Here is a 26,655-nt window from a genome sequence, read left to right as displayed (position 1 = left end):
CATCACAGTGCTGCTGGCGGCACCGTGAGGTTCCAGCACCTGCTGCCAGCGCCTCCGCTGCCCTCCCAGCGTGAGCGGCTGCTCGGACACCCCAGCTGCTCTGTGCATTGGGTTGCTACCTTGCTAAAAAAAGCTTTGTTGTCTGTAAATGCTGGAAAATACGGAAGGGAGCAGTTCAAAGAGAGGTGATTCAGGGTTTTGGCAGAGGGAAGATGGGGACTGGAGGAGGAGTTGTTCAGGTGTACGTGGGTTCTGGGGAGAACAGAGTGATTTCACTGTAGTCACTCAATATGTGTTTTCTTACCTTCATTGTCTTTCTCTCCCCACCAAGGATGTGAGCTGAGCATCGTCTTTGAGGCAAAATGCTTCACCTGATCAGATCTAGATTGCACCTTGGCTGCAGAAGGCAACTCTGGGCACAGTACCTGGCCAAGCCAGCGTTCAGGTACTGTTACCACCTACGTGATACAGTGAACGTGTGGCAATTCACTTCCCTCAGGGCCATTTGCCTCACAGCGCTTAGTGCCCGCAGCAGCGGGTCTCTGTCCACTTCATTTGCTCTGGATTTGCAGTATTGCTTTTCTCTGTCCTTAATAGAGAAGCTGTTTGTGTTTTGGTCCAGCAGATATGGTCAGGGAAGCATTTTTCTGGTCTCTTTTCTGACAGTGCAGATCATTATCAGGTGATCCCTAACGCAGGAACCCCTGCCGCCAGGCAGGCTCCAGCCCCAAGGAATCAACATGGAGAAAGAATCTGAAGTTTTCCTGCTTTTTGGAAAAAATCTGCATTTTTTTTTTAAGGATGAGCATTTAAAAGCCATGATGGTACTGTTATGACATTGCCCACTTTGTGGATTGATAGCCCTTGCATCATGAAATGGTCCCCAAAACCCTAAGTTTTATCAGTTTGCTTTAAAGATCACATTGTGACGGTTGACCTGCCTTACCAGTTCCTCATTCTTGCCTTCCCCTGTGCCTGCCTCTTCCAAGCCAGCGTGGCACAAGGTTATCTGCTCCCCAAGCATGTCATATCAGGGGCTTTGGCTGCTTGTACAGGAGCTCTTTCTTGAGCAGGACCTGGCAGATGGGATTGCACCAAATGCCTAGCAGTTTCCTGGTCCTGACCAGCTCCAGCCAAGTGAGAGCACGCCTGGTCACCTGTAACTCAGAAATAGTCTGGCAGATTTTCCTTAGATGTTGCAGAAACAGTTTTCTTGACATTGCAGTATATTTAGCAATTCTCTGGTACAACACCTATTTTACAAGCTAAAATGAAGGAGAGGGGCAGGACGTCTTAATGGTAGTTACTTGCAGCTTTACTATTTGTAGCAGTGAAGTATTTTAATGTGGTCGCCAAAGTCCCCACTGCAACAAAAAAGTTATCTTCAGTGACCAGTCTGGCACTAATTAATGATATTCCTATTGGCACAGACAGGGTTCATGAATGGCTGTTAAATTTTCAGCCCTTTCTATATGTTTTTTACTGTAAAATATCACGTGGTGAAAGTACTGAGGAGCCTGGTTTTGTGCACCCTCTCCCAGAGACACAGATGGGAAATGACGTGGAACAGGGTGCTGTCAGTGCTCCCCGGGAGCCTTTGGCATGCCTGCAGGGTGTGGGGTGCCCGGCCGGCCGCAGGCACGCACACTCCAGCACGGCACAGGTAGCCCTGGGAGGCTGACACAGCTCCTGGGGAAGGACTGTTGCACAAATCACCGTGGCTTGCTCTCTCCGCAGGCTGCCGTCGCTGCCGTGCTGTGTAACGCACCAAAGGGCAGGATATTCCAGTGATGTGCAGATGGTAAGTCAGGGTGCAGCATCTGTCTGCTGGGAATGCTCTGAGGAGCAGCTGCAGGGCTGTCCCGTATGCTGTGTCATATGGTGGAGAGGAGTCCACCTCTCTCCCTCTCGGGCCTTGTCCAGAAGGTTTCCAGCGTGTCCTTGGCGCTGGACACACTGGAAGCAGGATGTCGTCAGAGCAGCTGACGGGCGATTCTGGGAACAGGAGGTGGCGCTTGGGGACATGCAGAACCTTTCCATGGGGCCAGGGGACAGCAGCAGCCTGGCCAGGTACCCTGCCTCGCCGCGTGCTGTTGGGACCCGAGGCAGCGAGCCAGGGCTCCGCAGCTGCTCCCTAGCAGAGCTCCCTGTGCAGTCACATGCCCCCAAGTCTCCTGCTTTGCACGGCTGTCTCCTGGCTTCAATCATCCCCTCTGTAAGGGCAGGGTTTTGCCACTGCCTTGTCACCACCTGTTTTCTCTTCTAGGAATCCACCTCCTTTGTCAGAAATATCTTCAATGGGCAGCTTGTACCTGACAATGTTTTCCCTTTCCCCTCAGGTGGGTTATATTCATGCATTCAGAGCCACCAGGTATCACTGACTCAAGCACTTGTGCAGAGGGCAGGGTGCAGGACTGGCATCTGGATGTGGGTGTGCTGCTGGGCTGCCAGGAGGAGTTCATGCGCTGGTGATGAGAGCAGCTGTCCCCTAGGAAATGAATGGGACGATGCAAACGGCTATTGTCAGGGGGCCCTTAAGGCAGCAGCCAAGGCCTAAGGCACTTGCTCACTGCTCTCGCCACGCCGCTGACTCACCATCAAGCACATCAGCGTTCTCCCTCCTCACTCAGCAAAGTCAAGTGCTAGATAAAGTAATGAGACTAGAGGATATCTTGGTAATCAGGCCATTCTCCTCCTTCAGCTCTCACAGAGGAGGAAACGCAATCCCTGCGAGCCCTGCTAGATCCCTGCACCCGCTTCTTTGAGGTCAGTGGCATCCCCCATCTACGCAGGGATCTGAAAATGTCCCAACACTCAGACACACCTGCACACATATACATACACAGTTGTGTGTGTGCACAAATATGTACATGCGCATGTGTGCACACATTCACATACACGTATGTACATACGTAACTGCACCTATATACATGCATATCTACAGATGGAAGTATGCACTTGCGCACACTGGTGAGCACACCTACATGCAAGTAGGCACAAACATGCATGCCCTTATACACATGAGCATGCTTGCGCACATTACATGCACACATTCCCATATAATTTTACATGTATGTGCACATGTGCACACATATAAGAGCTTCCTTACTGTTGCTGTTTTGCTAAGTGTCTCAGATAACCATAGCATTTATTTTAGCCTGTCCCCATGGTTTGAGCCAGGCTGTGGAGTCCTTGAGTCCTTGTGGCCTGTGTGTGAGCAGAAGGTAGCAGTGGAGGGCTTTGCATAAGTTGTCTCCTGAGCCAGAAGGGAACGTGAGGAGAAGGGAGGGATTGCGAAGGGAGAACACAGACACTCGGTGACACTTACACTTGCCCCTGCAGCCCCTCCTTGCTACACAGTGTGTGGGACTGGCTGCAGTATGCTGGCACCACTGCTGGCAGAGCCTCCCTTTCTGCCAGAACTGGTAATCCCCCCCGACACATCCTCCTGAGGAACGGGGGTATCAGCCCCTCACTCATCCTCTCTGGTTACTTGAAGGAGGTTAACAATCCTGCTACAAATGAGAAGCTGGAGTCCATTGAGGAGGCCACCTTGACGGGGCTGAAAGACCTGGGAGCCTTTGGGCTGCAGGTGCCCGAGGAGCTGGGAGGCACTGGACTGAAGAACAGCCAGGTAAAGAGCCTGCTGGCCGGGGCCCAGTGCGGGTGGGATCTGCATTTTGGGGGTCGACGGGACAGCAGGCCAGTTGCAGGTCTTCAATGACAGCACTGCAGTCCAGGTCTACAGCGTAGGGGTTGGGGGCACCTTTCCCTGACCAGACAGTGCTGGGTGAGCTCTTCTCACCTTTGCGCTCTCTTCTTCTGGCCTGCAGCCCTTGGTGTGCTGATAGACAGGGTGTGAGGACAGTCAGGAGCATGGTAATGCTGTGTGATGGAGGCTTCTGTGTGGTGACATGGCACCATCACACTGCTGCTGCCACAACCCTGTACTCTGCGTGCTTGTCTGCAGGGAGCGTGTAACCTCCTGACCCACCCAAGCCCACGCTCTCCTGCCATCCCTGCTGTCCCTGCAGTGTGCTGCACCCTGCCAGCCCTTCTGCTGCGCAGAGGCGGACAAGTGCCGCTAGCGGAGCACACAGCCATGCCGCACAGCCCCTCCCTGACCAGGCTAATGGCTGCCCCCACCTCTCTCTGCAGTACGCTCGCATAGTGGAGGTGGTGGGACTGCATGACCTCGGTGTGGGCATCATCCTCGGTGCACATCAGTCCATTGGCTTCAAGGGCATCCTGCTCTTTGGGACCCCAAGCCAGAAGGAGAAGTACCTGCCCAAGCTCGCCTCCGGTAGGGCGCACAGCGGGCATGATCAGTCATTCGCTGCTGGGGGCTGCCAGGCAGAGGGCTTGCAACAAACAAGCTGGGCTTGCATCTCCTGCGGGTGGGGATGTGCTGTGACCATGCCCAGCACCGTCAGGGGAGCCATTGGCCCAGAGGCTGTAGGTGACACTGGCTTGCACCATGGGCTGTCCTGCTACCCTAGCTGAGGTGGCCCAGGGGTTGCTGAAGATTGCGGTGAACATGGGGGGACCTGCCTTCTGGGCCTGCTTTGAATCAGGCCTTGAATTGGGCTGTGCAGGCAGGCAGGCACCCTGAGAAATGCCTGCTAAAAGGTCTATGGTGCTGTGCTGGCCAGGTGCTGTGCTGTCCTCTCGTCCACCCAGTCTCTGTCACATGCACTGGGTCATTCCTGGGTGCCTGCTGTGCCAGCACGCTGCAGTACAGCCCAAAGGCTGGGTCCAGGGGTGCTCTGGGTGTGCTGTGCTCTGCCACAGCTGGGTGCCCTGCAGCCTGCACCCAGCTCCCTGCACCTTTTGCAGGGGAGATCACAGCTGCCTTCTGCCTGACGGAGCCCGCTACCGGCTCGGATGCAGCCTCCATCCGGACAGTGGCTGACCTCAGCCCCTGTGGCAAGTTCTACACCCTCAATGGAGAGAAGATCTGGATCAGGTGAGGCCTGGGACAGGATTTCTCAGGCATATCCCCATCCTCAGCTAATTGTCCTAACTCAGAGCCTAGGCCAGACAGCTTCTGTTTCTCCGGTAGCCCAGTTTGATGGGCTGTAGTCAGCTATACGCAGGCTAGTTGGTTTTGTTGCTGTTATCCTTCATAAAACAAATTTTGCATGATTCACAGGTAGGCCACAGAATCACAAAATCAGAGGAAAAGAAAGAAGAGAACCAATGCGATGATATGTAGGCTACGCAGAGAAAGTGTTCACTGCTTTGCCGTCTACTTTGTGTTGCAGTAATGGAGGGATAGCTGAGATCTTCACTGTGTTTGCCAAGACACCAATAAAAGTAGAAACAGGTGAAATGAAAGAAAGGATTTCCGCTTTCATCGTAGAGCGAGCATTTGGGGGAGTAACCAGGTAAGAGCTGGTCTATTTTAGTGGCATGATGTAAAGACCAAGGACTGAGATTCAGCAGTTCTGATCTTGTCACTGATACTGGCTTGCTAAATGTCCTGAACAAATCACTCTGCCTGTGCTAAGCTCCCTTACCAGCCAAGCCATCTCTGTCACTGTCCTGTCCATGTTGGAGAGTGTATTAGAAAAAAAGTAAGCATCACGATGCAATGCTGTTTGACTCGTTTTGTTCTTGTAAATGATGTCAGAAAAGCCATTAGCTCTTTGCATTTCCATAGGCTGAATTATTTTTTTGTGGTAGAACAAAAAATGGTGTCAGTCTCTAGTCTTCTCTGTGAAAGCTGCTAAAACTGACTTACGAAGTTCTCTGAACTTCTGTAGCCTTGGGGAGGGAGATGCCAGCGTCAAGGGCAGACATTAACACTGTTGTGTTGCTTTTACACTGGCTGCACTGAAGTTAACCATCACCAAACACATGCCCAGTGACCTTGAACTGTGGCTTGTAGGAAGCTCTACGTCATCTTTTACTGCATATCTTTAGGGCCTTCCTGACAGAGTGATCATGCTTTCATGGGGTGCGGGTGGTACTTGTCGCCTTAGGGGGTCAAGTGCTGTATAAGAAGTTGTTTTCCTGGTGAGCCTTTAACCAGAGTTACTATGACAATCAGTCAGCAGACTGCCAGCACCTCGTGTCCTTGCATTTCCTGCCTGATTTCCAGCTGCTCAGAGGTGCTCAACTGTTCTGTGCACAGCAAAGCACGTTCCCTTTCCACTCCTGATGACATGTAACCCCCAGCCCTTGCAGGCTGCAGCTGTTTGCTCCAAGAAGCATCACTAATAAGGGAGGCAATAGGCATAGGGAATGCACAATGCTAAGGCCACGCATCTCTGTCACTTACTGCAGGGAGGAATGTGGCAGTCCCAGTGTCCTGTTGGAGACCTCCAGTGGGTGTTTGGAGTAAGGCTATACTGCTGCTTTCTCTATGGAAAGCCATGCAGTAACTCTTCTGTTTGCACATGCGCTTACCTCTAGCAGTTGTGTGCTCGCCCTGGCAGGCATCCAGGCCCTGCACATGGGACCTGCAGGGAGCAGAGCCCTTTCATTCCTCCTAGCCTAAAAGAGGACAAGAGGCCACCTCCCACTCCGCCACTGCCTGACTGTGGGCAGCGGCTGGTGCAAGTTTACTGGGAGGTGAAAGAGGTTCTTGTCCCCCACAGCCCCGCACTCCCACATCCGGATGTGCCCTGAGGCTGCCTCCAAGGCCAGCTGACGCAATTGTTGCTGTGCAACTGCAAATGTCTCTGTCCCACTCCCTCCCATCCTTACTGGGGACCCCAGTATACCTGTACAAATGCCAAAACTGTACATGCAAAAAGCCATGCACAAAATGCACATGTTCAAGGAAAACTGCCAAACTGAAGCTAACTAATGGCTTTTGTTTTGTGGCCTTCCAGACCCTCCTCTGTGTTCTTCCTTTTTGTTTTGTTAGTGGCCCTCCAGAGAAGAAGATGGGGATCAAGTGTTCCAATACAGCTGGGGTTCACTTTGATAACGTGAAAGTGCCTGCAGAAAATCTGCTGGGGGGACTCGGGAAAGGCTTCAAGGTGGCAATGAACATACTGAATAATGGCCGTTTTGGGATGGCATCTGCCCTGGCTGGGACCATGCGAGGAGTGATCGTCAAAGCCGTAAGTTACTCTTATTTAAAGAAGATTATGTAGTGCAGTGGCTTGGCCCTGTGGTACAAGGTGACTTAGAGGAGGTGTGTGAATGTGTCATCAGGTGGGGACAGTGGTCTGTCAGTCCCATCCAGGGACTCCAGGACTGAGTTTTCTTGGGGCCAGCGCTGGTGTGGAGATGGTGCTGGCAGGTGCTTCAACTTGCGTGGGGATTTACTGCCAGATCCTGTACACACACAGGAAGCATTTCTTCATCCTCTTCTTCCTCACATACTCTCAGCCTCTACACGAAGTCTCAACCTTATGCCTTTTCTACACGTATTCTCTTGCTGCATATCTTTATTGACAAGCGAGGCCCTAAGACGGTGTCCGTGCCCTATAAAGCCCATCTTAACCCAGTTTTCACTGCTCTGGCACTTTTCCACACCCACATGTGAGCTGCCTGGTTCCTTCAAGCTTTGGGGACAGCTGTACCAGGCTGCCACTAACTACCTGCAGGTGCCAATCGGAGCAGGAAACCAGCTTGTGATGCTGCAGGAGGAAGGTAAGGCACCTTAGCACATCCTGAGTCCTGCTCCTGGTTCTGGCAGGCTCTCCCTGCCTGCAGGCACTTTCAGGGGCCAGGAGCTGGCTTCCAGCTCTGTCTGCACATGGGCACTTACAGACCCCGAATCAGTCCCAGGCTCCCATCCTGAGGAAGTTCCCATGACGCTGTTGGAACTGGAAGTTCTTCTGTGCATCTACCTGGCTCAGGAAACTTTTGCTCTATTGCATGGGTAACAAATATTGTGCAAGAATAATTATGGCTGGCCATGCAAGGCATGACAGTCACAAATGTATTTTCAGAAACATTCAAAGTAATAGAATAAAGCGTCTGTCGCTTTACCCCAAGTCTCTTTACCCTGAAATACATGCCTGGCTAGTATCCCTAGAGAGTGAAGCATAGATAAAAGCATCTTTAACAGTAGTTAACATTAGTCTAAACTAATACTTCCTAAAATCTTCCAGCTTGTTTGATTCAAACTCATATGAATGGTATCTCTGTGCCATCTCAGAGTGCAACTGTGTATTGAAACAAAGTCAGAGCATTGACCACTGAATTTGTTATTTATTTTCTGTAAAACGTAAACTCCAGTCTAGAAAACACTCAAGCCTGTGTTTCAATGTGAGGCATGTGCGCTCAGACTCAGTGGCCTCAGTGCAGCTATTCACAGGCAAAGCCAAACACATATGCCTGTGTCTTTATCATCTGCAGCCTGTGTTGAGTGGTGTGACTTGGTCCTTCAGAACACAGATTCTTAAAATTCTCTCTCATATATGGTGTGGCGTTGGGGGTTCAGGCATGGGAGCTGGAAGTAATGGGCTGGCCTAATGGAAAAGTCTGTCAGCACATTTCCCTGCCTCAGTTTAGCTTGCTAGCTTGGGACCTCGCACCTGATCCATTCTAAAACACCACCTTTGGTGACTTGAACCAAAAGACAGAACTCTAAGAATTCTGGCAGAAATCAGAAAAAGAAGCAAGGGGGAATTTGCACACTCCAGGAGGGAAAGGCCAGGTTGCCTCCAAGCCCTCTTAATGTGAACAGCACAGCTTTGGTTCAGATGGAAATACATGTTCAGATCATGTGGCTCTGTCTCCTGACAAAATTCCTCTTTCTGTGAGCCCTGCATCTTCTCCCTCTTCCTTTCTCGCTGTGATAACATACTCTCGTGTAACACTAGGCAGACCATGCTGCTAACCGCACACAGTTTGGAGACAAGATAAGCAACTATGGGGCTATTCAGGAGAAAATTGCCCGGATGGCCATGCTGCACTATGTCACAGAGGTGAGAAATTCTCCAGCCCCCCCGGATTAGCAACACTGCTCTGCTGTGCACAGCAGTGCCTTCCCCAGTGAGGGCAAACCTTGGTGTGGGAGGCTGAGTCATCTTGGAGGTAGTCTGAGATCAGAATAAACCCCCTTCATCTGACCTAAATGCAACAAACTGCTCTCCCCAAACCAAACATCCCTGCACATGCAGTTTTCATCTGGGAGCCTGAGAAAACAGGCAATCCCCAGAGGCAGAAATTAGCTGAAGGTCTGATGGGTGATGAGACATATCAGACCATGCAGGGACAAGGGTGGATAAAAGGTTGTAGATGCTCAGACTCCTTTTACCTGCTGCCACGGTGCTTATGCAAGTGTCATTATCTCCTGCACCTAAGCAAGCCTGGCCCAGCTCAGTGTGCGGATTCGAGGCCTTCAGGCTGTGTCTCCTAATCACATGCAAGTGCTCCATCTTCTGAGCTTGGCTGTTTCCTTCCTGCACTAAGGGAAGGTGGGGACTGTGTGCCAAAGCATCTGCCACCCAGCGTGGAGCCAGGGCTCCCACCCAGACCAGGGCAGGATGAAAAGTCTCCAGGCTGTGGCTGGTGCTCCCCTGGAGGGCCGTGCTGCCTGCTGCATGCCTAGAAGTGCTGGAGACAGGGGCAGGATCTGTCTGGGCCAGGCTGCAGGGGCTGTGTGGGGGTGGCAGTGCCACAGGAGTCTGGGCTGTGTCACCAGGTGGAGAGGGCGAGGGGTGGAGAGGTGTCCTTGTCACAGGCATTACCAGCAGCTCTGACCTCTGCAGTCAATGGCCTATGTGCTGAGCGCCAACATGGACATGAAGGTGACTGATTACAAGCTGGAAGCTGCTATCAGCAAGATTTTTGCTTCGGTAAGTGCTTTTAATGACAGCACTTTGCATCTGCACTGATAGGACCTGAGCACTGCCTTCTGCTGCAGCCTCTCGCTGGGGAGACAAGCTCCAGGGTCTGGCAGTGGCCTGCTTCCTCCTGGGAGGGGTCATGCCATGGGCTCAGCATCTCTGCATGCCTCCTTTCTGAGTGTGCATGGTCTACAGGGTCCCACCAGCCCGAGCCTTGGCTGGAGCTGTGACTCTGAAGGCCAAGGGCAGCTCCTTCCTTGACCGGTTGGCTCACTGCTCAGCTCACTGCTCCCAGCATGCTGCCTCTCCATGGAGCTCAGCCCTGGGATGTCCTGCAGCCCTGAGCTCCAGCCCTGCTTCTCTTTGTGCTGACATGGCCCAGCTTAGGTGGAAATGCAGCCCAGAGGCTTCCTTTGAGTGTCCCAGGAGGATTGCTTGGCACTAGTAACATAATACTAGGCGAGTATCGCCTGACACATTTGCCAGGCAGTGTTATTGGCAGACAGAGGTGTAAAGAGGGAGCAAGAGCAGAATTATGGTGGTGAAGGCTCCCAGTGGCTGCATCCAAGTGGGATATGTTCCCATGTTGCTTTGTGATGTTTTTATCTCTAGGAAGCAGCCTGGCATGTCACGGATGAGGTCATCCAGGTCCTTGGAGGAATGGGATACATGCAGGTAAAGGAACATGGGCTGTCAGCCAGGGGAGGGGAGACTGAAGAGCACTGCATGAAGCTCTGTGGTCAGTAGTAGCTGGTGCTTTGTGTCCCTGCCTTGCCACGGCCAGGGCAGCCAGCAGATCCTGCTTTGCTGGAACATCTCCCTTTTTGCAGGAAGCAGGTGTTGAGAAGATCATGAGGGACTTGAGGATTTTCCGCATCTTTGAGGGCACCAACGACATCCTCCGGCTGTTTGTGGCACTGACAGGCATTCAGGTAAAGACCCAGAAGTGACCTCTGAGGGGGGGAGTTTCCCTCCCAAAAGGCTGCAGGTGCTCCAGCCACGGTGGGGAGGGTGTTCCTGGGAGGGCTGAACACTCTAGGTCTCACTGTGACTGGCACTGGCATGGTGGCCAGCAGTCCGTGGGTGCCCTAAGCCAGCCTGGCACCAGAAAGAAGTGTCCTGCTGGAGTCCCTACCACCCTTGCAGCTGGAGCAGAGCCTGAAGGATGGCCCCAAGTCCATTCACGCAACCTCTGTGAGGAACAGTTTGCATTAGATGCTCTGGGGACCAAAGTGGCACCCTCAGATCCAGATCGAGAGCCAGACTTTCTGGCTCATACATAAAGGGGTCTGAGCCTACTCCCTTGTGTTGTAGTGGTCTGAGGAGGAGGATGAGTGAGGGTTGGGGGGATATCTGAGGGTCTGAAGCCACTTCTGAACTTGCTGACTTGTGGCTGATGTGACTTTGATAACTTGAAAGTCAACTCTGGACTGCTCATGCAGCAGGGGTTTGGGAACAGGACCTGAGTTCACTTTGCCGGCCATCTCACGTGCTCATGCTCACGTGCTCCTCTCTATTTCCCTGCTGAGGACTACAGAGAGCCGATTTCCCTTCCTGAAGGGCTTTGGGTTCAGCTCACAGACTACGCTTAGCATTAGGTGCTGTATAAAAGCCCAGGATTATTACCGACTCACTGATACTCACCTATGCCTTTGCAGCGTCGGGCCCTGACTGTCTGTGTTACAACATAGTGATGCCTGTTGCCCATGAAAGCAGAGAAGTGTTAATGTGAATATGCTGTGCTCGCGTGAAGGAGGCCAGCCTCCTGGGTACCACGTCTGCACAGCAGCACACGGTGCCACGGGCAGACCTGATTTGATAGGCAGGTTTGAATGCTGACTCTGATGTCTGCTGTCCTACCTTTTTCCATGTCTTCTGAATCCCAGATCACCAGTGTGAAAGCAAAAAAATTTGCATGGGCTTTTGTGAATATAAATTGTTCCGCTTGTACAGTGGCAATGGCCTAATCTGTAAGAGATGTTCCCTCATTTCTTAATGCAATAGATTCTGTTTTCTTCTTCAGTGAGTCAAGCTATTGTTACCAGCACATTATAAATACGTATCATGAGGAATATATAGGTTGTATGTAGGTCATAGCAAATGTGCTATGCATAGCAATAGCAAATAACAGTGTAACTGCACTAATGCACTTCTGCACTAAAGTGCTGACATTTGTTTTAGTTGCAGAAAGTAGGTTTTAAATAGTCTTACTTGGGCAGCCGTTTGACAGATCTGGTAATGCTGTGAACTGATCATTGCGCCTCCTCCAGGAGAACAGAAAGTCCCTGTGCAGAAGGAGCTGTCAAAGCATGCTAAATGACGTTCTTTAAAGCATTTGAAATATATTTCAGTACGCTGGAGGCTGCTTGAAGAACCTGCAAAAAAGTATCATGAGCCCACTAGGGAATGTGTGTGGTATCCTCAGAGAAATTGGATGGAGAGCGAAGCGGTAAGCGCTGGGGATGCCTGTGTGCCCTGCTGTCCCTGTGGGTCTGGCTCAGCTGGGGGTGCAGAAATAGCTGCGTGAGAGGTGAGAAGCATCCTGGAGAGCAGAGCTGGAGCACACCAGTGTGCAGCGCCAGAGGGAGCTGCTCTGCCAGAGGTGCTGCCTCTGGAAGCACTTGAATAGTTTAACGTTTGCAGACACGCGGCCTTCGGTAGTCTGCAAGAGCGTGGTATTAGAGCATAGGATCTGCTCCTGTAAATGTTGGAGAAATCCAGCCCTGCCTCCTCCTGCTGCATGCTTTGTCACTGTTATCAGCAAGAGCAAGATCAGGCTGCATGCATGCCGTGCTCGGCACCTTGTGTGCGACGTGTGATAATGGGGCAGCAAAATGAAAAAAAAGTTTGACCTTTGTAGCACAAGGCTGACCTTGGTGTGGGACACCTCTAGGACATCCCCAAAAGCCAGGATTAAGTTTGCTGTTTGAACTCTAGTTTTTATGGTGAGCATGTCCACAGGGCTGAAATGCTCCAGGGCCAAAGTTTTGTTGCTGGTTCAGATGTGGCTCTGCAGTGTAGTTCTGTCTATAGAAACTTGTTCTGCTCTCTGTTTTGCACCTCTTTGTCTTTGTTTTTCTTTTCTCTATTTCCTTTTTCTCCTTTCAGAAAAGTAGGGATCTCTTCTGGCTTCTCTCTCCAGGGACTTGTTCATTCAGACCTCGACAGCAGCACAGTCCAGGTAGGAGAGCCTTCCTCAGAGCTGAGCCAGAATGGCTGTTCCTGCACTATACAGGGCTCATCCCTGAAATAATAATAATAATAATACCTTTTTTTTAGTTTTACAGCTTCTTAAATCTCTCTCTTTAGTTTCTTACATTTTGTATATATAATTGGATAATTTCCAGGGTGGAGAGCTACTCACTAATTGTATATATATGAATCACAACATCTTCTGTGCATTTGCCTCAGACAGAGTTCCCATATCCCAAAGGCCATTTCATGCTTCCAGGGTTTGTTTATTTCCTTGGGTGTCATAAATGTAATTTTACACCATTTGGCATGAACAGGTCTCAAAGCACTTTCTGCCACTCCTAGAAATGGATGAAATTCCCCCCCCCCCTTCCCTCCCTTTCTCTGGCTCTTCTCCTGCAAGTTCGTTTTTGTTGTTTTCCTCTCTCCTTTAAAGGAAACAGGACTTTGGGTAGATCACACAAGCTGCAACTTGTGCTGGAACAAGCTGCTTGTGCTGCTGTGCCTGAGACCCTCAGTGCTGCCAGGCCTGAGTGATCCTGTTTTTGGGCCTGCTGCCTTTTAGGTCCTGGTGTTGGGAGTCTCCCTAGAGGACCCACAGAGTCAGGGGTGCCTTTCCCCAGGACCCAGGCTGATGGTCCTAACGCAGAGATGAATAGTCAAAGGCACTGTTTGCATGGGCAGCCTTTCCTGATGCAGAGGATGCCTCCATACACCTTCTGTTCAGCTCGCTTTAAACTTGCACCCCAAAGCTCGAGCGCTGCTCCCCTCTGAAAACAAGAGCTCCTTCCCCCCGTAACTGCCTGGGCAGACACAGTGCAGTCTGGTATCCCTGCATCTTGTGTATCCCCCGAGAACACAATGTTCAGGTAACCGAACACTGGCAATAATGAGCAAATACGTTACACTTTGGGCAAATTTACTTAAAAAGCTCCCTGAGCTAACTGAAGTGATTAGGAAAGCTGCCAAGCGTAACCACTACCGGGATCTTTCCCACATGTCGGAAGGGGTGCAGGCATGCTCAGGGCGGACCTACCTGCAGAGCTTGTCAGAGTTAGTGTGTCAGTGCCCTAATCTGGCAAAACAGTTGTCCAGAGATGAAAACATCCTCACGGGGACAGGCAGGGAGCCCTGGGCACGTGGATCCAAGGGAGCTGGACACATGCTGAAGTTAGTGGTGTCCCACAAGCAAAGAGTGTGCCCAGGGCACTGGCCATCCTGCGGTGCCTTGGGGCTGGAGGCATCTCCCGCTGAGGAGAGTTTGGGCAGTTTCTAGGTTGTCCTAGGTGTAATGTCAAGGCCTGGACCTGATCTCATCACTGGGTTGAGATGAAGGCTGCCTCCGGCTGCCTTCCCACCCCGTGGGAGGTGCAGAACTGCTGGGGCCCGGGGTCCAGCTGCTGGATATCCCTCCCTGCAGCCAGTGCGCAGCCTGCTCGCCTTGGCTGCTGCCCTGTCACAGCTTTCTTTCACAGGCTGTTACCCCTCTCTTTCCTTTAAAGCTAGCAAAGGCTGTGGACCTGCTGGGGGAAGCTGTGGAGAGCCTCCTGCTGAAGTTCGGCACCAGGCTGACAGGTGGGTGCCTTTCTGCAGCTGTTGACATCCCACCTCTGCTCCACCATCAGGCTGCGAGCTGTGGGCCTGCAGCCAGGCGCCGTGTCAGAAGGGCTGACCTCCCCAAGTGGCAGCGCTCCCGAGACCTTGTGCTGCCGCCTCTCACCCTGCTTTCCCCACTGGTTTCCTTTGCTGCTTCCATAGCTTGGCTTGTGCTCCTCCGCTGGCCTGGCTCTGAATGCTGACCCTCAGGGATGCAGATATGACTCTTGGAGGACAGTATTAGCTTCATGCTGTTTTGGCTTCATAGGACACTGCACCTTATGCTGGCTTGGAGTCTGCGAGGCTCGGCAGGGCAGGCCTCAGCAGGATCTGCCTCCCTGCCCGCCTGTGCAGCACCCAGCATGTTGAGCCCAGGTTTGATGTCTCTGTGCCCTGCTGGCACTGAGTGGCAGGCGCAGGCAGTGACAGCAGACCCTGCTCCCAGGAGCGCTCGGCCCCCTCTCGCCCCACAGCAGCTGTGGCCATGTACCTCCCCTGCAGCGACTGCCAGAGCAGCCAGCGTCCGCCCCAGCTCACCACGCTCTCTCTTCCCAGATAAGCAGTTCCACCTGAAGCGTGTGGCCGATGCTGCGATAGATATGTACGCCATGGCCGTGGTGCTCTCCAGGTGCGCAAGGGTGGTGGAGGGGGGAGAAGGTATTTTGAGGGAGGAAGGACCTCCCTGCCAGGCTGCTGCCTTGATGGTCTCATGGCAAGGAGAGCTTCTGGGGCCTTCTGCCATTGCAGGCTGCTCCCTGACCCAGGCAGGAGCCCCCAGGGGGTGCAGCCAGATGTAATCGGTAGCAGAGAGCAGGGCAGCAGTGCTGGGGTCAGGATGCTGGAGGATACAGTGTGATGAGACAGCATTTCCCTTGGAAGCCAGGTCCTACCCACGCCCAGCCAGCTAGAGCTCCTCTTTTACACAGGTCCCAGCAGCTGGCTTCAGGGTGGCTTGGGGTGTGTGATGGGAGAATCTCACTTCTGTGCCAAATAGATAGCATATAGATCTTCAGGGACAGAGTGGCACTGCCTTGTCCCAGCCCTCAGCTGACTGGATTTTATCTGCAGCTCCAGCTTTTTCTGACAAGGGAGTTTTCTTTGCTAGCAGCACTCACTGCAGTTTTCTCCTCTCCTTAGGGCCAGCCGAGCCTTGTCTCTGCAACAGGCGTCTGCAGAACATGAGAAACTCCTGTGCCGGACATGGTGCCATGAGGTGGGCATGGAGCTGAGTGGGTTGGGCTGCTCCATTTGCTATGGCCTGTTGGTGGCTTTGTCACTGGGCAGCTGGTCCATGCCTGCACTGACTGGTCCTGGCGGAACCAGTGCCTGTGTTTGACCCATTGGCTTCAGACACCTTTCCATGCACCCGCATATGTCATGCACCCAGCACTCCCTCACCATGCACAGGCACCATATGTGACCTTCATCCAGTGCTGCTTATACCTATTATATGTCCAGCACTGCCGCAACTCATACACACCCTGTACCCTTGTTCCTTGTACCCAGTGCTGCCTCTCCTACAACCCCCACAAGATACTCTGGGTAGCAAGTACTGCCTCACCCCATATATGCTTTGCCCCCAGTGCCACCTCACAATGTGTCCAGGCTGTCTCTCTCCATATACACTTCATATGTGCCTTGTAGACAGTGCTGCCCTGTCCCTCCATACCCCTGCACCACTTGCACCGCACACAGAGGGTGATATACCCTGTACTCTTGCACTGCAACTGCCTCATCCAGAAATGTGGAGGCTTCATCCTTGCATGAAGTATTCACAGCATGTCTCGTGCCCCAACCTTGCCTCGGTTTCACCCTGGCTCTCCTCCTCTCTGCACTTCCATTCGTGCTCCAATTTCCTGCCCTTTGATGTGCCTCCACTCCTTTGCTCCAGGGCATGATCTGCTTAGCAGATGGAGATGAATTCTCCCCACCCCACAATTAGGTGCAATTATAAGGGTTATTCCTTTCACTGAACCCTTGCTCCAGTGTGTGCTAAAGGTGGGTTGGCTCACAAGCAGAGTACTGATCCTGGCTAATGACAGGCAGGACATTGAGCAGAGCCCTGGTCTGTGCAGGGGCTGAGCTAGGATGACAGGCGGGAGAGTCTTGGCAGTGCTGGAGAAGGGGTGGCTGGTGAACCTGTCCTGGCCTCATGGCCCTGAGCAGGGACTTAGCTGTAGGTGTCTGAGTCTTCTCCCCTCTAATCTGCAAGCAGCAGATACCTCGGTACAGATACCTCGGTACTTCCCGTCGTGGTCAGACAGAGCCCAGAAATGTGCCCCTGGAGAGGGTGTAACCAGCCCTAGCTTGGGAACAGGTCCCAGCAGTGAGCTCGGCTGTCAGCTCTGGTTGTTTGTGCTTCAATGCATGCAGTACCTCAGCACTCATGCGGTCCCCTAGCCCCCCACCCTGCTCCAGGCAGGCCCTGGGATGGGCTTTTTGGCAGTTTCTTTCCCAGGGTGCTGGGCCCTGCAGCAGTCATCCTTTGCAGCCATAAAACTGCATCGAGTACAGCTTGGGCTGTGCAGCCCTGGGGTGACATAGGCCCATTGGGGTCCCTCAGACCCCTCTGGAAGCAGTGCTGTTCCCTGGGGCAGGCCCTCCAAGTGGTGTTGGCAGTAGAATGGGACAATGTATTAGTGAGCAGTGTCTGGGGTGAGGGCTGGGGGGTCATGCTGGCAGTAGCCAAGCAGAGTGGCCACTTTGACCCAGAGGCTGGGGCTGTCTGCACAGTTGCTGCAGCCATAGTCTGTGATTTTAGGTGCCACCGCTGAAGGCTGAACACTGCCTCCTTCCCTGGTCCTATAAAGTTTCCTCCTTAGCTGACTATACGAGGACTAGGGGGTCAGTGGTTTCATAACTAATAGGTAACGGCATGTTTTTGTCCAATGCAGGCATATGAGCGAGTGAAGGCAAATTTGAGAGCAGTGAAGTCATCTGCGTGGAATCAGTCCTGCAGTAACATGAAGCTCATATCACATGCGGTGGTGCAGAACAAGGGGGTCTACACAGCCCATCCCCTTGGCTTCTGAAGGGATCCTGCCTTGGGTTAGAGGGAACCACTATGGCTCCTACCAGGACATAATAAATTGCTATTAGTTTGCTTCCACTGGTGTTGGTGCTAGCTGTGAGGGAGTTGACAGCTACAGCAAAGCCCACCCCACATGCCACTCTTGCTGTGGCTCAAGGAGTGTCACCTCTTGTTGGCTCCTCTCCCAGTGGAGTGAAAAGGGGCCACTCCATTCAAAGGCAAAATGCTGCCACCGCAGTCAGGGAGTCCTTGCTCCATCTCCTAGGCGAGTGCTTTGAGTGTAGATGGTTGTGTGTGTGTCCACATCTAACAGGCACGCCTTCAGGTACTTACAGCCTAGGTCAGCAGGAGAACTGAGCTCGCTGGACTGCTGTGTGTGTGGGGATCTCACATCTGCAGAGGATGGTATGAGGCCATTTGTACAGTTCAGGTCAGGGCACGCATCAAGAGTTCTGATTTCTAACTTGTTTATATTGCAAGAGGTTCAGATGAATGCGGGACTTCACAGAGGGTCTGCAGCCTCCTCTGATGTTAATGTGGGCAGCCAGTCTAAAGCCAGGCTCTTAAAGCTTGATAGATGCACGCGTGGTGGCAGCCAAACTGCTGTGGGAGCTGCGTGCGGGCTGGAGAGAGCCTCTGCGTGGTGCCCTGCTCTGTGTCAGGGCCACCATGTGCAAGGGGATGCAGGGCCCTGGCAGGCAGGGAAGCTGGGCTGCGGTGCGAGGGGCTCCCCCAGGCTCCTCACCCCTGGCTGCTGTTGCTGCATGGGTTGGATGAGCAGTGCTGGCCATAGGGTTCATAGGAGCACCTCAGCTGGGCCGTGTTTGAGGGGCCATCGCTGCAGCATCGTCCCTAGGACCTGGTGAGTGCTCTGTAAGAGGGGGAGAAGCAGAGCCTTTCATGGCTCTCAGGAGGCTGTTTGCACAGTCAGGGGCTCAGAGCATGTTTGTGCACGAACAAGTAAGCCATGGGGCGCAGCGTATAAAAGCATAGAAAGAGCAAAAGCCTGAACAGAGATTAGATTAAAAGAAAATGTAATTAAATGCACAGAGCATCCTGTCTGTTACTCAACTCTCCTTGCATAACTCACGGGACCGGCTGTTTTCACAGATGACTGCACCGCTGTCAAATTTGTTTGCTGGGCACCTGTTGGAAGAACTGTCAGATCAGCTCAAAATTAATTGCACAGGCACCTTTCACTTGTAATGAGATTTAAAAATCTAGAAGAAAAAGTGCAAAAAGTTCTTGCAGCTCCTAAGAGAAGCCTGTGATGCCTCCTGCTACTTAATCCTCCCTGTGTACTCCAGCTGCCTGTAACGTGGATGAATCGGTGGTTCGGGGCATGCCTTGAAGAAGCACCATGCAGATGCTACTGGCCACCATTGTAACTAGTCCAAATGTCCCCTAAAAAACAAATAAAAATTCTTGCCTTGTAAGTGTTCCCTGCCCATCCAGGCCAGGAGGGGAGCAAGCCCACATGGGCACCACGGTTCCTCTGTGCTCACCAGCTCCCGCTGCGGGCTGCCCCACCAGGCCCTCGCGGCCGTGGTGTCCCCCAGCGCAGGCCGTGACTGCTGGCCGGTGATGCTGGCCGGTGCCCGTGAGCCCTGCGCTGTGCCCTGAGGGTCTCACAGCTGCTTGGGTGGCACCTGGGCCCGGGCGGGCTCTGCGCAGCCGGGGAGGCTGCGTGTCGTCCCTGGGAGCGTGGCGGCTCCTGGGCTGAGGGAGTGGGATGGGGGCCACTGCTGTCCCCACCAACTTTTGCAATAACTATACAAAGGCCGGCTGCGGGAACACTAGGCTTTTGTGGGCACGGAAGGGCAGAGCTGAGCAGCCGCAGAAGCTACGCGCGGACGCCCGCGGCGCTTTGTCCGCCTGGGTGAGCAGCCAAGCCGCAGCCCGTCTCCGGCTTCGCACCAGCTGCAGAGCTCGGGCAGCCGCCCGGCCCCCTGCAGAGCCCAGCACGTGTCCCAGTGCAGGGAGTGGCTTGGGCGGGCGCTGCATAACGAGCATCCCGATGCGCTTATAAAACCCAGAGGCGGTGAACTCGCGGACAGCTGTTCCCTGCAGCCCTGCGCCTTCGCGACCAAGCCCCAGCGCGTCAGGCCCCCTCGTCACCTCAGGTACGTTCCTGAGTTAAGAGGTTTCGGTACAAAACGGGCGCTGTCTTTTGTTTTCAGAGGAACCCGTGTCCCATGGTGGGAGAGGGAGATGGGGCTTTTCTATCGAGCGTGGGGCAAACGCGGCTTCCGCTCGTGTGGAGGCACTTCCGGCAGAGGGTCACGGGGCAGCTCAGCGCGAAGGGGTCTGCGCCCCGTCCTGACCCAGGGAGGTCCAGCGGCACGTGGCAGCCTGCCGGCTGCACCTTGTTCCTTCTGCTTTTTGGGCAGAGCCCTTTTAGCTTTAGTTTCTAATTTCCTCTAGCTTTTTACAGCACGTGACTCTACCATGCCCCTTGCCTCAGCTTGGTGGAAGTGCAGGTGTTTCTGAGGTGTCTGAAATGCCCCACGTCTTGCTAGGTCCAGGTCTGGGTGCTGACCAGGCGGGCTGTCTGCGGTGCTGCCGAGGCCTCATGAGGCTTTGGCTTGTGTTCTCTGGGCTGCCAGCGGTGCCGGCCAGTTGCTGGGCTAGGGGCGTATTTGGGGCAGTGCCTTCAGCAGAGGGGGTAATGCAGCTGTTCCCATGTTCCTTTCCTCCCTCCTGTGCCCCTTGATGGGCAGGAGCAGCAGAAGATATGGTTTTCTTGCCATATTTCACACCAAGGTTTGCTCCAGGCAGGCCCCAAATTCTAATGTTTGCTTCCTTTCCAAGTCTATTTTATTGTTTGCGTCCAGGCACAACCATGCTGAGGACGGCAGCACTGTTCTCAGTCCTGCTCGGTCTCGTTGGCTTTGGAAAAGGGCAGACGTTTCACATGGGACCATGTCCAGACCCACCAGTCCAAGAAGGCTTCGATATCGCCAAGGTGTGAAGAGCTTTCTAAAACCTCCTATCGGGTAGCAAGCCAGGCTATGGTGATACAGGCGCAGTGGCAAACCCTGCCGGGGCACGGGGTGGGTCTGATGGGTCTTGAGACCTAATGGCAGTGGCTGTGTGTTGAGCACCTTACGCATGGCCCAGTGCTACCGCAGCCTGTGTGGCTCTGGCTGCCTGTGGCCTGGCCGGCGAGGTTGGGGGTCTGAGCTCCCAGTGTCTGCGCTGCCTCACAGACCCCTCTGCAGTCTCGCGGGCTCAGGTGGAGATGGTCGCTGGCCACTGAGGCTCCTGTGAACCGAGCAGGTCAAACCATGTCACCAAACGAGCCAGGCTGCTCTGCAGACTCACCGAGTCCCCTCGCACTAAAGGCTTCTCTCTGGACTTTCTTTTATCAGTACGTTGGAAAATGGTACGAGATAGAAAAGCTGCCGTCAAATTTTGAAAAAGGAAGATGCATCCAGGCACATTACTTGCTGCAGGACAATGGGAGGGTCAAAGTGATCAGCAAGGAGCTGCAGTAAGTGTAAAATAATCTGGGTCTCGCTCACTGTTTTGCAGTCCTCAGTGCTTTAAACACACCACGACCTTTGGTGGATGAGAAGCTAGATGTCCCAGGTCCTGTCACATGGGGCTATGGGCTGCTCACCGGGCGGCAGCCACCCCTGTGTGCCACTTGGTGCTGAGAGGTGCACATGCCCTGCACTGCTCTCTTCTCCAGAGTAAAAGCGCCCAAAGCACCTGATGATGTGAGGCACATGGGCCATTTTTACTTGAGCAAATATCTGACGATCTGTTCTTTGAAGCATTTACCTTGTTCTGGTAGTAGCTGCTGCGTAAGGGTATCAGAAACTGCTGCCAGTTTAAATGAATGTGCCAATTGTTCTCTTCCTTAGACTTGGTAGTCAGCAGTCACACTGAGCCCCCTGGCCTTTTGCATGGGCTGCTGTGGATATTATTTTATTTGGGTCTATCAATAGCTCTGCCTTTCGTGGGGTGGTGCTGCACGCGGCAGAATGAATGAGGGAGCGAGCACTGAGGGAGCCGCTGTTCCCCGCACTTGCTGGCATGACCTGCGACATTGTTCTGCCTCGCAACAACAACGCTGCAACACATTCGCTGTGCCGGGCGGAGAGCAACATCCATGCCGCTCCGCGACTGCTCGGCCTTGTCTCCGCAGCTCCCGCGCCACGGGAGCGCCTGACAAACAGCTGCCCTGTATTAAGCTGCAGGAGCTGGGACTCTGCAGGAGGGCGATGTCTCAATGGGACTGACTGTTGGTGTCAGGATTGCAGCAGCTCAGCATCCTCAAACATCAGGAATATCTTGGTAAAAAATGCTGGCCGCCATGCGAGCTGTGCATGGCTCCGGCAGCAGCCCCTCGAGCTTTGCTGCCGGCAGACCCGCAGGCGCGGTGTCTGCCTTGCGGTACCTATGCCCTGCAGCCGCTCTGCATTCGCAGAGCAAGGCAGCGGTGTTCATGGCTCGCTGCACCAGGCGCACCTGCAGGGTCTGCCAGCTCTCATGTCCAAGGCAGCAAACAAGCACTGATGAACTTCTTGCAGCACTCCTGGTAAGAGGAAGGTAGGGACTGTAGACACGCGCAGGCATACATCCCCTCTTGTTTTACAGACAGGGAAAATGAGACGGAAATGCAAAGTGACTTGGCCATAGCCACACAGGGAGTTGCTGGTGAGACAGATTAGCTCCTGTCTCCTTGGATGCTCCTATTTCAAAGCCGCACAGGCAGTCTCTCAATCTTGAGGCATCCAGGGGAAAATACAATTATAAAATAGGCAGCTTGAGCTGTAGAGCCTGCTGCCAGCGGGACAGTGCTCTGAATCGGCAGCGAAACAAACCTGAGCTCATCCAGCAGGGGCAGGTAACTTGTATGGGGAAGGATGTGCTCCGACCTGGTAGAGGCGTGGGCAATTGCATGCCCTTCAGAGCTAGCAGAAGCAGAGCAAGTCCTTGGCACATCTGGGAGGAGTGCTGGGGTTTTCCTGCACTCCACGGAGGTGTCTGTCCGTCCTGCCTTGGGCCTGGGGCTCCCTTTGCGGCCACTGAGCTCATGCAGTGGTGAGAAATGCCACTGAGCTGAGCTTGCCATCGCTGAGCCCTTCAGGCCAGTTTTGCCAAGGGGAAGCTCCTCTAGTGGCGGAGGACAGCAGAGAAGCGATTTCCAGACTGTGCAGTGCTACGTCTTGGTCCTGAGCAGGACCATGCACACTTGGGGGCGTCAGGATTTTGATTTCAAGAGAAAAAGGCAATTAGGAAAAGATGCTCGCTGCAGGGCTGAGCCGGGCCAGTCCAGCCCATCTGTGCGAGGCAGAGCGGGAGGAGAGCTGGGCCCGCAGCGGTGCCCGGCCTCCCTGCAGTTACCGCCGGTGCTTGCAGGCAGTCGTGTGTCTGACTGTGCTGGACACTGCAGACTGTCCCAGGAACGCTGTCCCTGCCCATGTTCACCAGCTCTTCCTCTTCTTCTGCTCCATCATTGTCCCTGGGGAATTGAAGCGCGTTTGGGCAGCAGGAGCATCAAATGAGGGCTTGCATTGGCCACGCATCGGTCCTGCTGCTTTCTCTCTCGAGTGGCTCTGGGGATCCTTCATTCATTAACTGGCCTTTACTGGTTTGAATGTGTGCTGCCAGGCATTTTTGTTAGTGCTGGCTGGGAAATGTGCCATGCTGTAAAGCCCTGGAGAGAGGCACCTTGGGGGTCTGGGGTAGCTTAACCTGCAACAGCATTCCTATGTCCCCACTACCCCGCTGAGCATGTCACAGGACCTGGCGTGTCCTGCCAGCCACTGACACGGCTGGCCTGCTCTTCTGGGGAAGCTGTGGTTAGCTGGGACATGTTTCCACCACCCCTTGGTAGATGGATGAATCAGGAGGGATAAGTTCCTGGAAATAAAACCTTAAACGTGATTTCAAACTCACCTAATTTTATTCCTCACCTTGTCATTCTCTCCTTAGGTCTAATGGCAAAGTTAAAGAACTCGAAGGAGAAATCACACATGCAGACGTGAAGGAGCCAGCCAAGTTGGGCATCAGCTTTAACTGGTGTAAGTGTGTCGCCCGGAGCTGTGCACAGCCGGCGCCGGATTCCGGCGTGGGCCACTGGCTGCCGCAGCGCCGCGAGCCCGGCTGTGTGCAGGGGCATAAAGCAAGTAACTGTAATGTTATTGAAAATGTAAGACTTGCAGAGCAAGAGGTAAACCTGCCCCAGGGGCTTCACGTCAGCACAGTGGGGACTGCGGCCTAGGGAAAGGGTTAGGACCAACGCTGGGACCAGCAGGCAGAGGTTTGATGCTATTTAGCCATTACATACAGCAATAGCCTTTAGCAGTGGCAGAGTACGTTTCACCAGCTGATCCCAAAGCAAGGAAGATTAGCAGCACTACCGTCACTACGTGCCATGTTACAGATGGGGAAGCAGGGGCTGGAGGTGGGGGCAGGCGGCCCAGCAGCCACTGCCCAAGCCGAGAACAGGCTCATTTTTCTGAACCCAGCACAGTGCATACTGCCTTTGCTTACAAGCTGCTTCTATTAAGCTTTAATAACGTGTTTTTGTTTGCTTTTGTTTCGCTTGCTAATGTGACATGCCACAGAGCCTGCTGAGGTACGGTGCATTTTGTTCATGTTACACAGCACTTTCCTCCATCCACAGCAACGTGTTGGAAAGCGAAAACTAGTCTCTCCTTTGCGCCCCTTTTCTTTTGTACTTTCTCACACCTCTTCCTTGGCTGTTTGGGGCACTACCAGAGGAGTTGTTTGGAGAAGCGGGTGGAGCAGGGGCCATGCACAGACAGCTACTGTCCATAGCTGAACACAGACCTGGCTATGTGCCAGTAACGCCCTGCCGGCATCTGTCGCACCTGCAGAGCGCGCAGGGCCAGCGTCCTCGCGGGCCCTGGGGACCCACGCCTGGCATCTCCAAATGCACCAGCAGCAAATCCCTGCATGCTTACTCCGGCCTGCTGGACCAGCTTCTACCTTCCGCCTCATGGCTGGAAGCTGGAGTAGCTGCCACTCATGGGAGCAGATGCGTCAGACATAGCAGCCTGACTGGGAAGGGGATTTGCCCAGGTGGCTGGTACTGGTGGGATCGGCCAGCACTGCTGCTTTCCGCTGCCCCGGCTCCGTGTGGCTCTGCAGGGCCCTGCCGCGGGGCAACGCGTGCTGGGAGGCAGGTGGTGCTTCGTGCTCCTCTGCTTGCAGCTCACCCGTGCCAGCAAGTCCCCCCCCACGTGTACGAGCAGGATGGGTTTCGGAGGGCTGGGCTAGCTGCTCAGGTCACAGCGTGACACATTCGGGGCTTTGCGGCTTTCTCGAGTCACTCTGCTCAGAACAAGGAGTTCTGATATATTTTCCTAAATCACAGCTCCCTGCTCTGGCCACGATGGCATGGCCCAGCTGCAGCAGGATGGGGCACAGCCCCCAGGAGATGTGGCTCCGGCAGTCTGCTGCAGAGCGGTCCAGAGCTGGCTGCCCACGGTGTTTAACGATGCCCTTCTTTCTCCTAGTCACACCTTCTACCCCTTACTGGGTCATCTCCACCGACTACGAGAACTACTCGCTGGTTTACTCCTGCACTAACATCATCTGGCTCTTCCACGTCAACTATGCCTGGATTTTTTCAAGAGCTCCCGATATGCACCCGGAAACCGTGGACAGCCTGAAGAGCCTTCTCCAATCCTACAAGATTGACACCGAGAAAATGGTGCCCACGGACCAGCTCAACTGCCCTCCTGAGATGTAACTCCGACGGCACCACACCAGCTATGAACTCTGTTGCTTCCCTTAGCATCCATTAGGACTTCTTTACCTAGAGTCATAATCCCTCTGCTAACGGTAGTTTGCCAGCCCTGACCATTACTCCTTGTGGTTGTTCTCTCTGTTGCTATTCCTCCTCTTCTGTCTCATGCTGACTTACTTTTGCAGAGTAGCTGACTGATTCAAAGCTAAGGGGTGAAGAAAAGAAATGCTGAAGCCCAGACGTGAAGTTTTGCTGTTGCTGCGAATCCTCAAGTGTGTGGATGCAAAAGGGTATGAGCTGTGAGGTACAAATGTTAGTCCTGTGGGAAAGCCTGTCACCATGCACCCATAGGTTTGTCTGCTATTTTTGTTCTGATGTTTCCGGGCCTGTTAGGCATACGCAATGGCTGAGCTACCCCACAGGCACTGCCTCCCTAGGAATTGCCACTGGGGTGTTTGAACATGTTCTCTGGTACAGGGGTGTAGGAATATGTTCCTGCCAAGTCAGCAAACCTTCTCACTAAAATTCAGATCTGGCCCTTTGCATTTAAAGTCTGAGAAGCCTAAAAATGTCCAGAAATTCAACGCTGCTCCATCCCCCCACTGCCTGCATGTGTCTTCTCTTGCCTCTGGCAAGGCTGGTTCTGCACCACCAAAGGCTCAGCTCTGAGGGTGCCTGCAACCAGGCCCAAAGAGAAGGGTCCGTTTGCTTGTCCATGCGCAGGACGGGCGAGGGGCAAACGCAGCTCTCATCCTGCCTGTGTAATGCATTGGGCGCCAGAGGCTTTCCCCTGCACCCCTCCAGCTGGCAGGCTCTGCCTCGGATGCTGCTCACCGTTTTCGCACGTGTCCGAGTGCCCTGATGGCACTGCATCTGCCCTGGCAGATGTTCGCAAGGCGCTGCTATGACTCTGCTTAAATAGCATTGATGCAACTCATTAAAAATGAAATCAAAAGATCTGCTTCTGGGCTTTTGTACCTTCCCAGCTGCACGGCTTTCCCAAGCTGGCCTGGGGCACGACGTGCTGTATCTGCCCTTCCTCGGAGCATACGGTAGCGGGAGAGCAGGGTCAGCCCAGCCCGGCCTGCCAGCGCGGAGAAAGACGAGGCTGGGGCTGGGCCAGTCCGCAGGTCCGATGGGAAAAACACCTTGCACCGGACTGGGGGGAGCACTGGGTCAACACACCCAGTAACACGGCCTTTGCGCCTACCTGAATTTCATTGCATTGGGGAAAACTGAGCTGCTTTTCTCAGAACAGCCCTGCCCAGGGGTGACTTCTCCTCCCCAGCCAGCTCTACAGGGCAGAGGTGGGTGTAACGAGGCAGACGGCCAGGAGCACAGCGGAGCTCCCA

General features: G+C 53.7%; 2 protein-coding genes and 1 long non-coding RNA gene across 3 annotated transcripts; all 3 read left to right on the top strand.

The window, feature by feature from the left end:
* Window positions 1-310: 310 nt before the first annotated feature.
* LOC135329165 (uncharacterized) lies at window positions 311-2,333 on the top strand. Its single transcript, XR_010390490.1, has 3 exons — window positions 311-445; window positions 1,738-1,801; window positions 2,267-2,333. It is a non-coding gene; the product is annotated as an uncharacterized LOC135329165 (long non-coding RNA).
* Window positions 2,334-2,352: 19 nt separating this feature from the next.
* On the top strand, window positions 2,353-19,010 carry ACADVL (acyl-CoA dehydrogenase very long chain). Its single transcript, XM_064517177.1, has 17 exons — window positions 2,353-2,371; window positions 2,702-2,766; window positions 3,500-3,634; window positions 4,159-4,303; window positions 4,837-4,966; window positions 5,265-5,387; window positions 6,875-7,073; window positions 8,787-8,891; window positions 9,678-9,764; window positions 10,368-10,430; window positions 10,586-10,687; window positions 12,107-12,204; window positions 12,864-12,936; window positions 14,450-14,522; window positions 15,099-15,171; window positions 15,681-15,756; window positions 17,438-19,010. Exons 1-17 carry the CDS (start codon window positions 2,353-2,355, stop codon window positions 17,573-17,575), a joined length of 1,704 nt encoding a protein of 567 aa, XP_064373247.1. The 3' UTR covers window positions 17,576-19,010.
* Window positions 19,011-19,589: 579 nt separating this feature from the next.
* Window positions 19,590-26,258, top strand: APOD (apolipoprotein D). Its single transcript, XM_026097502.2, has 5 exons — window positions 19,590-19,697; window positions 20,409-20,539; window positions 20,946-21,067; window positions 23,521-23,609; window positions 25,071-26,258. The coding sequence occupies exons 2-5, from the start codon at window positions 20,417-20,419 to the stop codon at window positions 25,304-25,306; spliced, it is 570 nt and encodes a 189-aa protein (XP_025953287.1). The 5' UTR covers window positions 19,590-19,697; window positions 20,409-20,416; the 3' UTR covers window positions 25,307-26,258.
* The last annotated feature ends 397 nt before the right edge of the window (window positions 26,259-26,655 follow it).

Source organism: Dromaius novaehollandiae, chromosome 9 (genome assembly GCF_036370855.1).
Source record: "Dromaius novaehollandiae isolate bDroNov1 chromosome 9, bDroNov1.hap1, whole genome shotgun sequence".
In the NCBI taxonomy this organism is placed as follows: domain Eukaryota; kingdom Metazoa; phylum Chordata; class Aves; order Casuariiformes; family Dromaiidae; genus Dromaius; species Dromaius novaehollandiae.
This window is presented reverse-complemented; position numbering and strand designations above follow the sequence as displayed.

What these genes read in the sequence shown, in the direction of transcription:
- ACADVL (XM_064517177.1), top strand. An exon ending in GCATTTGGGGGAGTAACCAG is followed by an intron (nt 5,388 to 6,874) that starts GTAAGAGCTGGT and finishes TTGTTTTGTTAG; the next exon opens with TGGCCCTCCAGAGAAGAAGA. An exon ending in TGCTGCACTATGTCACAGAG is followed by an intron (nt 8,892 to 9,677) that starts GTGAGAAATTCT and finishes TGACCTCTGCAG; the next exon opens with TCAATGGCCTATGTGCTGAG.
- APOD (XM_026097502.2), top strand. Translation starts at nt 20,417, where the DNA reads ATGCTGAGGACGGCAGCACTGTTCTCAGTCCTGCTCGGTCTCGTTGGC. An exon ending in AAGGCTTCGATATCGCCAAG is followed by an intron (nt 20,540 to 20,945) that starts GTGTGAAGAGCT and finishes TTCTTTTATCAG; the next exon opens with TACGTTGGAAAATGGTACGA. An exon ending in GGGCATCAGCTTTAACTGGT is followed by an intron (nt 23,610 to 25,070) that starts GTAAGTGTGTCG and finishes TCTTTCTCCTAG; the next exon opens with TCACACCTTCTACCCCTTAC.